A 16,242-nucleotide genomic window follows, 5' to 3' on the forward strand; every position below is an offset into this window, starting at 1 on the left:
GCTGGCTAAGACAGCCATCCAGCACAGCAGGAGAAGGAAAGTGGAGAACAGGGCAGGGAGGAGAATGTTCTACAACTGTTCTACAATGGTGGGTCCTTTTCCGTCCTGGTCCGATCATGCCTCTGGGGAGAGTGTGTCTACTGACTCCTTAGATGACTTTGAGGAGCAGTGGGTGTTCGCTGGAATTCTCAGCCCAAACAGTTATAGTTTGGCAAAATTATAAGCACTTGAAAACAGTCTTAGAATGGGGAGTGTTAAGCAAATTTCATAGGCTGTATTATTGATCGTTGTGTCCTTACACTTCTAATTCTTGCTTTTTTTCCTGTGGGAATTAAATTTTGCAAACTATGATCTTAGGTAGGCAAGTGTCACTACCCCACATTATAGAGGGGAGAAGGAGTGTGTGTGTGTGTAAAGGTTACGTTGCCCCTGTTTTAAAAGACCATCTTCATCTGCCCAATGTTTTGGACAGCTGCTTTCAAAAAGCTTGGCTTAAGTGTCTCTTGTCCAGGGCCGCACACGTAGCCCTTAATCACCGCCTGAGGTGGGATTAGAACCGGAGTCTCACACTCTGCCAGTTCCTTGGACTAGCCATTTAGCCAAGAGGGAATAAATCAGCCTTGTCAGCCCGCGCCCGTACGGCTACGCGCACTGGGAGTGCGGGAAGGCGCGCTTCCGCCCAGCTTCCCAGGGAATTCGCGGGAGCAGAAGAGGTTCTTCCCGCGCACGCGCAGCCGGCCGGGCCTCGGGAGCGCGGAGTCGCGCGGCGGCAGGGAAGCTGCTGAGGTAAAGTTAGGGGGAGAGAGAGACTCCGTCAGCGAAGCGAGAGCCGGGGAGGCTCAGCGGCCGCCATTACTGAGCCGAGAGCGTCGGGGAGGCGGGACGGGGCCGCGGCGGCCAAGAGCGCTGAGGGCCGGCGAGTCTAGGAAGCCCGGCGGGGAGGAGAAGCCGCTGGCGAGGAGAGACCGTCCCGGGAATGCTACTACCCCCGCCGCCGCGGAGGAGCCGGATCCCGACCGCGCGAGGTAGGGGAAAGAATCCGTTCCCCTGGGATCTCACCCGGCTCCCCACCCGGGCGGCCGGGGCCGGCCAGCCGGCCGGCGGAGAAAAGGGAGCTGCTGCCGTCGCTGGGTGTAACCAGTTCGGAGGGCTGGGACTGCTGCCCGCCGGGAGCGGCGGAACCGGGGAGCCGGCTGCCCCAGCACCGCCCGGCACCTACGCGCGGGGGAGGGCGGGAGAGGAGTGCGCTGCCTGGTCCCAGACAGGTGAAGGGCAAGGCCTGAGCAATGGGAGGGTCTGAGCTTGCCGTACGAGGCTGCCAGCTGGTCACGGTTGTGGGGGGAGCTATCCTAGTCCTCTCGCCTTCCTTCTTTCCTCCTAATTCTTCCTTTCTCTTCTCTTCCCTTCCCTTCTCTAATGGATTTCAACTGTTCTCAGTTCTCCCACCCTAGTCCCCTTCCCCTACGCCTCAAAAATTCCTTGAAATTAAATCTCAGCAAACTTCGCTCCCTTAATGATCTGTGTGCGTTTCTATTTTTCCACCAGGTGGGATTTTGAAATAGGGGATCCAGGATGAGATGTTGCAATTTACAGCATTTAATATCTCTTCAACCGGTGTAACCTTTAGACTTTCTCCACCCAAGGAAAGCCCCAGAGATACATATAGAAATAACAATATGGTGTTGCAGATGCATGATATAGGGAGGACACTGGATCTGTTTAAAATTTTAAGATCAGTAACAGAGAAAATGGGAAGCCACCCCCCTTTTTTGCCCCCCTCTGTATATGAGGCTTTTGGTATCCTCAGTGCTAAGGATTTGCCTAATAAGTGGGAGTCAAACATTTTAAATCTAAAACAAAATAGTGTAGAGGTGTGTGTGTGTGTATCCTTAAGTTGAGATTCACAGAGATGATTAATTTTTTTTTGCTTAGGTAGTAGAGATTGGCAGAATTTTTTTTAAAAGTGTGCACTGCAGAATAAAACTGAAATGGATCACTGCATTTGCTGATCAATCGCACGTCCATTTTAACTGTGTGTCTTTGGAAGGCTTTCACTACTATTGAAATGAATTACAGCACTGATACTGGTATACCCATTTCATATATGAATGAGGAGTTTAATAGGTGGTATTTTTCTATTGTGTTGATGTCACTGTGTCCTACCTTATAAGGTTCTGTGGTATGAAAACTGTTTTCAGCTGTGACAACAGTTATTGTAATCCCAGAATTACGCTTTTTAAAAAAAGAATTAATAGTGCATATTTAAAACTGGCAGGTTTATAAATGAGCATCCAGGTACATTTTTGACATGGGGGCTTATATTTTTTCCCTGTGACTATTGTTTTTGTTTATGGTAATATGCTACAACTTAAATATACTAATTTTACTATAATGTAGTAAATGTGCAGTTAATACAATGGTGATATTTTTAGAGGCCATATAGTACATCATACAATGTCAGAACACTACTTTAAGAGTTTGTTACATTATCACTAGCTTGTTGCTTTTAATCTGGAAAAATAACATTCTAAACACTGAATATACAAATTACTAAAACATATCTTTTATAAGCTTGATTGGAATGTACATCGGTTTAATGGTGCAATTGTGAACAACTCAATAAAATGAAAGACTTACAGCCAAGTTTCTTCTTTTGGTGGTGTTAGGCTTTATTTTTGCTAAGGTGCGGCATGGGTAACATAATCCAATTAAATATTTTATGCTCAGAGCAAATTGTCTTAAAATCCTATTGTTAGCACAAGTATAAACAAACAAAGTTTGTTTTTTGAGGTTAAAGCTAAAAAATTTTCTTTGTCCGGTAGGTCTATATTTTCACAGAAATTTTCTCTATGAAGTTTACATAACCATATTAGTGTATTCAAGTTTTCGGAGCATCTTTATTAATAATGCTACTAAAAATAATTCCATTCCATTTAATAAAGGTATTAAAGGATGCCGGCAATCTTATCAGACCCCCAAGCGTACTTCCTTAACTAAAAGTAAATCGAGGTAAAACTAAAGGTAAATATAGTGGCACTCCTGGAGGATGCCTTACATATAGTTTTAAAACATTTATTTGGGATGAGACTTTGGGATATTTTAAAAATTTTCTATAAAGCAGCCTCCAGAGTTGATTCTATATGTGAATTTACCTTTATTGAAGGAATAAAAGTTTTGTCTAAGTGGATGTCTGGAGTGAATGAGTAATTTGTGACTTCAAAATTTAGTCACCATGCATAGAGATGTTCTACTGTAAATGGACAGTTACTAGAGAAAACATTGAGTAAATCCCAGATAATTTGATACCACTACTGCAGTGAGCAATTATTTTAGCACTGGAAGATATCTGCAAAATGTTTTCAAAGGTAAAACTTGGCCTAAAGTATCTCTTTATAATAGTTAATAATATTTGCTACTTGGAGTGTGCTTTTTATGCATAGATCTCTAAACACTTTGTAAAATGAAAATAATGCTTACTCACATTTGTAGAGAGGGAAACTGAGACAAAGATGTTTGATTTGCCCAAGGTCACACAAGTCAGTGGCAGAACTAGAAATAGAACCCAGATCTCCTGACTTCTAGTACTGTGGCCTAGGCCATATATCACAATTCCTCCTTAAAAGGGACATTTGATTTACATGACACAACACATATGGGTTGCTGAGTTCTGCTCCACTATTTTCTTTATCCTTTTAGTGATTGGATTTATTCTCTTTTCTTCCACATGCCAGACAGGTTTTAGTTCAGTTTCACAGTTTCTTCCTCTAATTTACGACTTTTTTTCTTCCCCTCTCCCCCCTTCATCACTTCCTTTATCCCATTATCTTGCAGGTTCTGTCTTGAATTCCCCATAATTCCTCTTGGTAATCTTCCTTCCAGCAACACTTTTGTGGTCTTTGAGTAACTATAATGTTATCTGTAAATGGAGAGCCTGATCCTGCAGTCTTTGCACTGAGAAACTTTTGTTGAACAGCATGAATATCTTTAGTGGGAGTTGCTCCTGCACAATGACTACAAGATCAGGCCTAGTCTGATTTTGTGTTACAGTTTTACTTTTTGCTTCTGTTTAAATAATGGTATTGTATCTAAATTTAACAGTTGTCTTTCAGATATTTGAAAATCCTCTGTAGAAGACCAATAGCCTAATTTAGAGAAAAAAAGTTCAGACTTGAATAATGATGGTAATTTGAACCATTACTGTTTGCCAACATGTGTCTTCATAAAACAGTTGTTTGAGATTTCAAGAAAACACATGTTGTGGGAGGTTCCTGATTGTAACCTCTACTTGTAGTTAACTTTTTATCTGAATACAGTAATGTAATAGTCATAAAAATGCTTCCTAGGATTTTTAGAGAGAAATTTCAAAATAGCAAATGGTAAACTTAGTTGGTGAGCAGCATGTGAAATTACCAATAGTCAAAATATAGTTACTCTTGGAACAATTGGAATACAAGATCCCATCCTGAGAGCTCTGTGGGGTGTTTTGTTTTTAAAAGTGGAAATAATTTTTAGATTATGTTAAATCATAAAAGAGAATTGGGGATTTTCAAACTGAATGTAATATTAGTCAGTCAGAGATAAAATGGAAAATCTAGTGGGTTGAGAAAGGGACTGAGAACTTGGAACACTTACTTTTAACCCGAGTTTTGCCATTGTATTTTTTTTTTTTTTTGGTTCCACTTTGGGCAAAGCACTTAATTTTTCTGGCCGTCCCAGTTTGTAAAATGAGGATAGCAGTTTCTTTATAGCTTTGGGATGAGGATTAATTGCTCTTTAAAAATGTAATGTGATATATTTAGAATTCATATAATAAAGAAAAACAAACGAAAATTTGGATCACCCAGTCTCATCCTCCATCTATTTTGCATTACTACTTACTGTACCATTTAAACTAATGTCTTCTCTGATCTTGAAATACCTGCAGTGTTAGTGCTCAAGCCCTCTCTTGGTACAGGTCTGTTGCATCTTACGCGCATTTAACATGCGCGATTTCAGCTTTACGCGGTCGGCAAAAACAAAACAAAAAAAAAGAGAAAAAGAACAATTTTAATACTGTACCCGTAGTGCGGCTGATTCCGCCTGCCATTACACTCAATGTAATTTTGACTATACGCGATTTTTGCTTTACGTGCTGACTGCGGAACGTAACCCCAGCGTAAGATGTGACAGGCCTGTAGTTTGTTCCCGTATTTATTCTTGTTAGTTATTCCTGTGTTGCACTTATTTCCTGACATATAGCCTGAATGATTTCTTCCTTGCTTTAGTGTTTGTGAGTTTTTAACCCTTTAAAATAATTTTTGAAAGTTATTTACACATTTTCAATCACTTTTTATAAATAATTCAGTTTGGTTATAGTCACTCTTACTAAAATTATTAATGCTTATGAAAGGTGTCCAGTTGACAGTCTTGGATACTTAAGAGTAAAATATGTTCAGAGGCAGTGCAAGTATTCCTAAACTGCTTTGTTTAATGTGCATGAGTGTTGATTTGAAGTGAGGTGCGTCCACTCTTGTCCACTAGGCGATGGACTGAGACTACCAACTCACTTTACAAAGGCCCTCACAAGTAACATCTAAGGGTAACTCTTGGTAACTAACATCCTGGAACATCTTGAGATGTCTGAAAGTAATGAAATGAATACTGGTGGTTCATTGGCTCTGGTGTATGCATCATCAATATAGTTCATACCCAGCCTTGAACACTAAAACCTAGTGAATGTTTCCCGGTACTCAAGGTTTAATTGTACACCTTCCTCCGCCCCCAAAATAAAATAAAATCAGTCTAATATTTAATTAAGAACTGAACCACCACCAGAGACAGGAAAAAATGAACCTTTGTTCATGTGCTTTTTCAAAGGGCAGCACCGTAAAAGTGTAATTCCCTTTCCTCTCTTACTACTTTATTGCAGCATCCCTTGGTATAAACTCAATTTTTGGGGAGGGCTAAAATCAAAAAACTTATATCCAAAAGCTGAGGATTTGTCATTTTGAGCCATAGCGATGCTTTTATTTTTCTGCTCCAATTGTTGTAACCCACTGTAACTTCCTAATTACAAACCTATCCAGTAGCTTGTAATGTTATATATAACTGTATTTTAAAAATATATTTCTTGTAAGTATTTTTAAGATACATATATGCAGAAACAAATGTAATTCACCTATGTTATATTTTAATATTAAGGAGTCAGACTTACAAAAATAAATTCATCCTAGTGATTTTGGTTGGATCAGATTTTGGATGTCCAAAATGAGGCGCCATTAAGGGGCCTGATGTTCAGAAAAGACTGAGCACATCCACCATCTAAAAATCAGGACCCGATGTCAAGTTGGGTTCTCAAAATCACAAGTGATTTAGAAAATCTTGGCCTAAGTTTCTATCTCAGCTGTATGTGATGGTGGTGAGGATTTTTGCACAACAGCATAAGTTAAGGATGGAGTTCTGACTTGGATTTTGCCTCTGAAATTACATGTATTTGTAGATTTAAACTAAAGTAAATCTTTCTGATGAACAAAATAAAATGTTTTGTTCCTTAGCCCAATGCTGGTTTTCTTATGCCTTTATAATTTTGAAAGTATTAATGGATCATGTGTTCATTTTCAGATCCCTCAAGGAAGGACTCATTGAAGGAGATAGTTTAAATGTGTGACATCACTGCAGGGAAATCCCTGCAAGTTAACCATCTTCTTGCTTGGTACCTTGCTTCTATCAGGGTAAGTTTAAGCTTTCGATCTTCATAATGTTCTAAAAAATTAATAGAAGTGAATGGATACTGATCGCTACATATTGTTATGTTTTTTTATAACAACATCATTCTGAAATTTAAAAACCCGTCCAGACAAAGTCCTATGGCAAGACATAGGCAATTCAAAGCAACTCTTTTTGCAATGATGTCTTGCATTTTTTCAATATGCTTTAATTCAGAAAGCCCTTCTTTTAGGGACCCAAACATAGAAATTGTGTGATCCTTTAGTAACCCCAAAATCTTGGAAGGTAGGGGACTTTAGAAATGAAACAAAACAAAGCTCTGAACTCACAGCAATCAAAAACACTAGGGAAAATGTCTAGAAATTCATCTTTTAATTGTATCTTTAATGATACTTCAGTGTAATTATTTTATGTTGAATAGAATAAGACTTTAAAGCTCATGTCTTATCATGAATTTCTAGAAAATGCACATTTGTAAGTTTACAAAACTTTGTAAACATGGAACATTTAGAGGTAGGGTTATACAGGTGTACTTAGAAGAAAATCTTGCTTCCCTTTAGGGAACAATATAGTAGTAATGTTATGCCTACTCATAGCTTATTTCTTTAACAGGTTTATTACTTTCTCATGTATTTATTTAAGAGCCATTTCATTGTCTATTTGTGTGTGATTTTCTAGTTCGATATCTGTATATCTACCTATATATAGCTATCTCTATATATGAATGAGATGGAAAGAGAACTGCTGGGTCATGTAGTTCATGTTCCTGCTAATGCCAACCCTCCTTTCAATTTTTTCCTTTGTCCGTCTTGTTAATGCTCCAACTGATGCAACATCTACCACTTTCCATGAAAGATCTTCATCAGTCTAATACACCTGTCAGGAACTTTTCACTGCTACTCAGCAAAACTGTTTTTCTTTCTTTAATTTCATTCTGTTATTCCTAGTTGAAATTGCTCTTAATTCCTCTTGTTCTTAAGTGTTTAGTCTTTTAGAATAACTTCCTTACTGTCTTCTCAGTTGTACAACTTGAAAGTTGATACTGATTTCTGAACCCAGATTTCTTTCCTTCTCCTCTCCTCTGCTTTTAAGAATTGGTGTGCAGTTTATATATTAAAGGGGATACATCAAATGAAAAATCAGTTATGTCTGAAAACATTTATATGCTAGAGTTATGAGTAACTCCAAGTTGGTTATAACCAAAAGCATAGAAGATTTTTTTTCTATGATGTTTGTTTACCTCTCATTTGACAGTATTCTGTCTGCAGCTGGTATCAGTCTTTGGTATTGCCATTCATTTTGTCCTGTTTATGCCATCTTACAGCCACAAAGAAAATAAAACTTTTAAAAATCAAAAAGGAGAATGTGAAAGTAAAACCTTAAATTTGTAGTCATAGTACCTGAAATTACTGTTTACTATTTTTTTTCAACTAACTGGATTTCAAATTGATGGTGTATTTTGAAATAAATCAGCGAATCGGACCTTCTTGGCCAAGACTTTACATTCCAACTTTAAGTTCACAGCAAATTTTTACTGGACTGTGATGAACAGAAAATAGTTTATAATGAAAATGTTGACTCACCGTCTAATTGTCATCTCGTGAATGATGCCACTATAATGTGTTTTACTTTAAGAAACAAACAAATAAACCTAGTATTATTTATAGTAATATAAACAATGTTCCCAAAGGATTTATTTTTGCTAAAATGGGTTTGCTGAGAGAGCCATTTTGTTTTAGCCCTGCATTCTCCGGGTTGTAAGAGCAGGGATAAAAACCTAGGAAGAAGGAACTTGCAATATCTTACATTGTTTTATTCTCTTTGAACATGTTTCTGACTGAGACTGTTGGCAAATAATATCAAGCATAATAAAATGCATAATAGTAGTTTTGCCTCTTGTGACCAAAATACTCACTGTGATGTAGAAATCAAGCTGAGTTTAAATTCCTTGTTTTTAATGAAATGTATTTGGTTTTAAAATTACCCATTTTAGTAATAGCAGTATAGCTGAGATAACGTAGGTGAAAGCTGTTAAATTTTAAGTGAGTATCATGACAACGGATGGTACATGTAAGCATTTTGCTTCTGATCAATTTGAAGCTCAGTTTTAGTTCTTTCTAATGTAGATGTCAAATGAAAAGCCGTGTTTAAGTGTTACATTTGTTTTACAAGATAAAGCCATGAAAAATAATTTCTTGAATATTTGACATCAGTTTAGTCTATTTACAATACATTCTTGTTTACCTTATCTTAATTTAGGATTTCAAATGTAGATACATTTTAATATTTGCCTATCAGTTTTAAAAGTCTTGACCTAAACTTTGACAGGTTTTGGAAATATATTATGCCAACCTTTTTAAAAAACAAACAAACAAACCTAAGAGCTTGTCTATATGAGACATTAGTGTGTGGTAAGCCACGGTGCAAATCTACAGCACATTAGTGTGCAGTGTATTAACATCCTGTGTAAACAAGCCCTAAAGAAGCTTTCTGGGAATCACATCATTCATATCCACTGTTGTCTATGGATTTCTTGGGATAATAAAAATGAAGACTAAATTTATAATTTGTCTGATTACAAAATTGAGATACAAAATTGGAATTTCAGTCTATATAACCCACCTAAATTTTTTTCTTTGCGTTTTGGTTGCTTATAGATGCACAATTGGATGTTTATTTTATGAGTCATTACATCTGTACAAATGTATGGTTGGTACTCTAATCTAGCAGTAGTCCTACCAAGTCTTCAGTGTCATCTGGTACTTCTTGTCTTCCCAGAAGTCTGTCAAAACAGATCATAACTAGAATAGACTACCTATCAAAATGTACTCCCCTCTTCCCCCTCTCCCCATAATTTCATAGTTTCTAAATTAAATAGATGATCTGTTAAGAAAGCTAAAAGTTAGTGGTAGTCTTTGTGCCATATTATTGTTTCAGGGACACCACTGTGAACCTGGAGTAATTCCATTATATTTGGTGTTTGTTTAAAAAAAAATTTTGTTTACAACAAATTCTAAAACTTTATTTTTCTTGGAAGCAATGTGAGTGGTACCAATTAAAAAATTTGCGATTGTGTGTATTTCAGTATTAAGGTTACTTTGTAATTGCCCATTCTGGATGTTAACATTTTGTTTTCTTCTATGCTTTGTTAGTGACTTGTTTTGCTTAAATGGGTTGCTGTCAACTATGAAATCTAGTCCATTAAAAAAAAAAAAAAAAAAAGCAAATATTAGTTTTTGGGTTGTGTGTATGCTCCTGAGTTACTCTACCAAGTTTTTGTTTTTATACTCTGTTTTTAAGCATTTCTTTACTGAAATAAGTATTCAAGGAATATCATGCAGATTCCTGCTACGTTTAGTAGGACTTGGATTTTACAAACATAAGACCCAAACCCATCCGTGTAACTTTATTCATATGAATAGTCCCATTAACTTCAGTTGAACTACTCACATGATTAGAGAGATGCATAAGTGTGTACAGCATCAGTTCCATAGATAATATATTTTGTATTGTTTTTATCTAGGTGAGAATTCGGTGTTCTTTTTTTTAGTTGCCTTGTGGTATGTGAAAGACCAAAACAAACAAGGGAAACAATGGAACACTGATTATGTGTAAAGTGCTGCCAAATGTACAGAGCCAACAACCTGGAAAAAAAACAACAGATTTTATTTTTCTCTCACCTTTTAGAGTAGTTTAAAGTGTTAATTTAACAACACAGTAGTTGAAATTTTTTCAGACACAAGTTTAAATTTTGGTGCTTTAAATAATATAAAAGGGAGAAGTCTGAACTACAAATGTTTTAATTTAAAGTATTTATAAAATTTCCTCCTAACTTGAAAAGGGCATTTGTAATATGATATTTATAAGTTAAAATGGAAATAGATTCACTTTTGCTTATTGATTTTGTATCTGAAATATTAAATGAAATCATAGTCAACATTTTAAAAAATGACTTTTTTCTCTTATAGGATGATGATTCACCTAATCCTGAATATGTAAGCTCTCATGGTGATGGAGGAAACAAGAAAAACTGAAAATTAATCCTGGAGACGAGGATATACAATTTTAATTTGAAGAGTTTTCTTCAGAATGAAAACCACATTCAGTTATCTTGATGAGTGCAGAAGGACGAGAAGAAAGTTATGATGGCTAAAAACAAAGAGCCTCGTCCCCCATCCTATGCTGTTAGTGTGGTTGGACTATCTGGAACTGAAAAAGACAAAGGTAATTGTGGAGTTGGAAAGTCATGTTTGTGCAATAGGTTTGTGCGTTCGAAAGCAGATGAATATTATCCTGAGCATACCTCTGTGCTTAGCACAATTGACTTTGGAGGACGAGTTGTTAATAATGATCATTTTTTGTACTGGGGTGACGTAACACAAAGCAGTGAGGACGGAATAGAATGCAAAATTCATGTAATTGAACAGACTGAGTTCATTGATGATCAGACTTTCTTGCCTCATCGGAGTACGAATTTACAACCATATATAAAACGGGCAGCTGCCTCCAAATTGCAGTCAGCAGAAAAATTAATGTACATTTGCACAGATCAGCTAGGCTTGGAGCAAGACTTTGAGCAAAAACAAATGCCTGAAGGGAAACTGAACATAGATGGCTTTTTATTATGCATTGATGTTAGCCAAGGATGCAATAGAAAATTCGATGATCAACTTAAATTTGTGAATAATCTCTATATCCAGCTCTCAAAATCTAAAAAACCTATAATAATAGCAGCAACTAAATGTGATGAATGTGTGGATCATTATCTACGAGAGGTGCAGGCATTTGTTTCAAATAAAAAGAACCTTGTGGTAGTGGAAACATCAGCAAGATTCAATATCAACGTTGAGACATGTTTTACTGCACTGGTACAAATGATGGATAAAACTCGTGGCAAACCTAAAATAATTCCATATTTGGATGCCTATAAGACACAGAGACAACTTGTTGTTACTGCAACAGATAAATTTGAAAAACTTGTGCAAACTGTGAGAGACTATCATGCAACTTGGAAAATTGTTAGTAATAAACTGAAAAATCATCCTGATTATGAGGAGTACATACATTTGGAAGGAACAAAAAAGGCCAAAAATACATTTTCAAAACACATAGAGCAGCTTAAACAGGAACATATAAGAAAAAGAAGAGAAGAATATATTAATACACTACCAAGAGCTTTTAACACATTGCTGTCAAACCTTGATGAGATTGAACACCTGAACTGGTCAGAAGCCCTGAAGTTAATGGAGAAAAGACCAGACTTCCAACTTTGTTTTATTGTGTTAGAGAAAACACCGTGGGATGAAACTGACCATATAGACAAAGTGAATGATAGGAGGATACCATTTGACCTTCTAAGTACATTAGAAGCTGAAAAAGTCTATCAAAACCATGTACAGCATCTTATATCTGAGAAGAGGAGGGTTGAAATGAAGGAGAAGTTCAAAAAAACTCTTGAGAAAATACAGTTCATTTCACCTGGGCAGCCATGGGAAGAAGTTATGTGCTTTGTAATGGAGGATGAAGCATTCAAATATATCACTGATGCGGACAGTAAAGAAGTATATAGTAGGCATCAGAGGGAAATAGTTGAAAAAGCCAAAGAGGAGTTTCAGGAAATGCTTTTTGAACATTCGGAACTGTTCTATGACCTAGATCTTAATGCAACACCCAGTTCAGATAAAATGAGTGAAATTCATGCAGTTCTGAGTGAAGAGCCTAGATACAAAGCTTTACAGAAACTTGCACCTGATAGAGAATCTCTTCTTCTTAAACACATAGGATTTGTTTATCATCCTACTAAAGAAACTTGTCTCAGTGGCCAAAATTGCATGGACATTAAAGTAGAGCAGTTACTTGCCAATAGTCTTTTGCAGCTTGACCATGGTCGCTTAAATTTGTACCATGATAGAGCCAATATTGATAAAGTTAATCTTTTCATTTTGGGTAAAGATGGTCTTGCGCAAGAGTTGGCAAATGAGATTCGGACACAATCCACTGATGATGAATATGCCTTAGATGGAAAAATATATGAACTAGATCTTAGGCCAGTTGATGCAAAGTCACCTTACCTTTTAAGTCAGTTATGGACCTCTGCCTTTAAACCACATGGATTTTTCTGTGTGTTTAACTCTATTGAATCCCTCAATTTTATTGGAGAATGCATTGGAAAAATAAGGGCTGAAGCATCTCAGATAAGGAGAGACAAGTATATGGCTAGTCTTCCATTTACATTAATATTGGCTAATCAGAGAGACAGCATTAGCAAAAACCTACCTATTCTGAGACACCAAGGTCAGCAATTAGCCAATAAGTTGCAGTGTCCTTTTGTAGATGTGCCTGCTGGTACATATCCACGTAAATTTAATGAAGCTCAAATAAAGCAAGCTCTAAGGGGAGTGCTAGAAGCAGTTAAACACAATTTGGATGTTGTAAGTCCAGTTCCCACCATTAAAGATCTGTCAGAAGCTGACTTGAGAATTGTGATGTGTGCCATGTGTGGAGATCCATTTAGTGTGGATCTTATTCTTTCACCCTTCCTTGACTCTCACTCCTGTAGTGCTGCTCAGGCTGGCCAGAATAACTCATTAATGCTTGATAAAATTATAGGTGAAAAAAGGAGGCGAATACAGATAACAATATTATCATACCATTCTTCAATTGGTGTAAGGAAAGATGAACTAGTTCATGGGTATATACTAGTTTATTCTGCTAAAAGGAAGGCATCCATGGGAATGCTTCGGGCCTTTCTTTCAGAAGTACAGGACACTATTCCTGTCCAGTTGGTGGCTGTAACTGATAGTCAGGCAGATTTTTTTGAGAATGAAGCTATCAAGGAATTAATGACTGAAGGAGAACATATAGCAACAGAGATTACTGCTAAATTTACAGCTTTATATTCTTTATCTCAGTATCATCGTCAGACTGAGGTTTTCACATTGTTCTTCAGTGATGTATTAGAGAAGAAAAACATGATTGAAAATTCCTATATGTCTGATAGCACCAGAGAATCAACACATACAAGTGAAGATGTTTTCCTGCAGTCTCCCAGAGGAAATTCTCTTGCATATAATTACTACCCGGATTCAGAAGATGATACAGAAGCACCGCCTCCCTACAGCCCAATTGGAGATGATGTGCAATTGCTCCCGACACCTAGTGATCGTTCAAAAAATCGATTAGACATGGAAGGAAATGAGTATCCTGTTCATAGCACACCACTCAACTGTCATGACCATGAGCGCAACCACAAAGTACCTCCTCCTATAAAACCCAAGCCGCTTGTACCTAAGGGAAATGTGAAAAAACTGGATCCAAACCTTCTAAAAACAATTGAGGCTGGCATTGGTAAAAACCCAAGGAAACAATCCTCTCGAGTGCCTTTGGCACCACCAGAAGATTCAGACCAATCCGATAATTATGCAGAACCTATTGACACTATTTTTAAACACAGAGGTTTCACTGATGAGATCTATGCAGTTCCAGATGATAGTCAGAATCGTATTATTAAAATTCGAAACTCATTTGTTATAAATGCCCCAGGAGATGAAGAAAATGGATTTTCTGATAGAATATCAAAGAGTCATGGGGAAAGAAGGCCATCAAAATACAAATATAAATCCAAGACACTATTTAGCAAAGCAAAATCTTACTACAGGAGAACACATTCAGATGCAAGTGATGATGAGCCTTTTACCACATCGAAAACAAAAAGAAAAGGAAGACATCGTGGAAGTGAAGAAGATCCACTTCTGTCTCCAGTTGAAACCTGGAAAGGTGGCATTGATAACCCCGCTATCACTTCAGATCAAGAGTTAGATGACAAAAAAATGAAGAAGAAAACTCACAAAGTAAAAGAAGATAAGAAGGTAAGTTAGTTCAATCCATTTTGTTAAATGGTGTATAGATGAGTTCCGTTAAGCTAAGACTCCCTTTTTATTTTTTAATTTTTTAAACTGTTGTTTGGCTGTCCTAACTTACAAAGCATTAACATTAATTTCTGTGATTAGAAAGTGGCACTTTATTTATGAATAGATCTGCTCTTTGTGTATATTCATACTTGTATTTGTTTTCTTTTGTGCAAGTTTTTACATATTTTAATCTTGTTAGCACTGCACAGCCAGTTTAATATGAGGGAATGAGCTGGGTTTTTTTCCCTTATGAATCAGTTGTTTACAAAGTTCTAGACAGGTTCACCTTCACAATCCGCATTTTATAAATGGACTACTGTATATACTCATTCATAAGCTGAATTTTTTTTAGTAAAAAAGGGAAGCACCAGAGAAGGGGGTCGGCTTATGAACGGGTATAGTGAGGGAGAGCTGGGACACAGCCCCTCCCCCCAACAGAGGGAGCAAGGAGAGGCAGCACAGCCAGAAGGGAAGAGGCGGGGCCTGAGTCTCTCCGCTTCTCGCCACGCTGTTCTCCCACAGCTTCCAAAGCAGCTGCAGCCCTGCCGCTCGGCCCCGCCCCCCAGAGCAGGCTGCGGCCATGCCCCCGGAGCATGCTGCAACCGTGCCACCTGGCCCAGTCTGCTGGAACATGCTGCGGCCAGGTCAGAGACATCCTTCCCAGGCCCTCCCCAGATAAGGTGGGAAGGGATGGGATGGGATGGGGAGAGTGTGGGGGTTCCGGGCTAGGGGTGGGGTCATGTGGGGGGTGGTCACGGGTTACACCCCTGACTCCCAGCTTCTCAACCCCTCCCCCCCCGCCCCCAAAATTTCCCCACCAGTTGCTGTCTCAACCCGTCAGGGTAAGCAGCTGGTGCGCCGGGACACTTTGTTTACTTAGGTTTACCTCCGTGCCTGCGGACGCTCGAGGTAAATAAACCATCTCGGCCCACCAGCAGCTTATCCTGATGGCCCGGGAGCCAAAGTTTGCTGATCCCTGAATTATAGGGTCGGCTTATGAACGGGTTATAAACAATTTCCATTTTTACTTATCCATCTTGGGTGGGTGGGGGTGGGGGGTCAGCTTATAAACGAACCGGCTTATGATCGAGTATATACGGTACTTTCTGAAATATAGTATTCAATATGAAGTCACTGCCAATTTCTTGAGGCTCCCAAACTAACATGAACGAAACCTTCATGTTCATGAAATATCTTCGACAAAGTTGTTACAAAAACACTCACTTGGAAGTTATGCTTTTTAACGAAGTTTAGTAACTTTTAAATAATTTTGTAATAAACCTAATTGAGGGGTGTCTATTACTTTGGGTGCAAACAGTCTTGCTGTGTAGAGTTGAAAATGTCCTTTGCTGTACTGCGTTACTGGCACAAAGTTGCTCTGAAGCTGGCATATATACCTCCAGCAGGATCATCAAAGTCAGGGGTTTTCAAACTGGGGGTAGGGGTCATGAGGTTATTACGTGGGGAGTCATGAGCTGTCAGCCTCCACCCCAAACCCCACTTCACCTCCAGCATTTATAATAGTGCTAAATTTAAAAAAGTGTTTTTAATTTATTAGGGGGGTTGCTGTGTGAAAGGGGTCACAAATACAAAAGTTTGAGAGCCACTGATCTAAGTGCAAGAGGAT

At 38.0% G+C, this 16,242-nt stretch overlaps 1 protein-coding gene across 9 annotated transcripts in view; it reads left to right on the forward strand.

The window, feature by feature from the left end:
* The first annotated feature begins 638 nt into the window (after window positions 1–638).
* ARHGAP5 (Rho GTPase activating protein 5) overlaps window positions 639–16,242 on the forward strand; it is an 81,145-nt gene continuing 65,541 nt past the window's right edge. For 8 of the 9 annotated variants that reach the window (XR_010601076.1, XR_010601075.1, XR_006176151.2 and 5 more), the window contains exons 1-3: window positions 639–1,025; window positions 6,601–6,710; window positions 10,674–14,573. Coding sequence is in view for 5 of the 9 variants with exons in the window: in XM_005285315.5 (XP_005285372.2) it covers window positions 10,848–14,573 (3,726 nt within the window). In the remaining 4 variants the exon portion in view is untranslated. The remainder of the gene's footprint in view (window positions 1,026–6,600; window positions 6,711–10,673; window positions 14,574–16,242) is intronic. The other variant, XM_042857479.2, reaches the window with a different exon arrangement.

The sequence above is a fragment of the Chrysemys picta genome, chromosome 4 (genome assembly GCF_011386835.1).
Source record: "Chrysemys picta bellii isolate R12L10 chromosome 4, ASM1138683v2, whole genome shotgun sequence".
NCBI classification, from domain to species: Eukaryota; Metazoa; Chordata; order Testudines; family Emydidae; genus Chrysemys; species Chrysemys picta.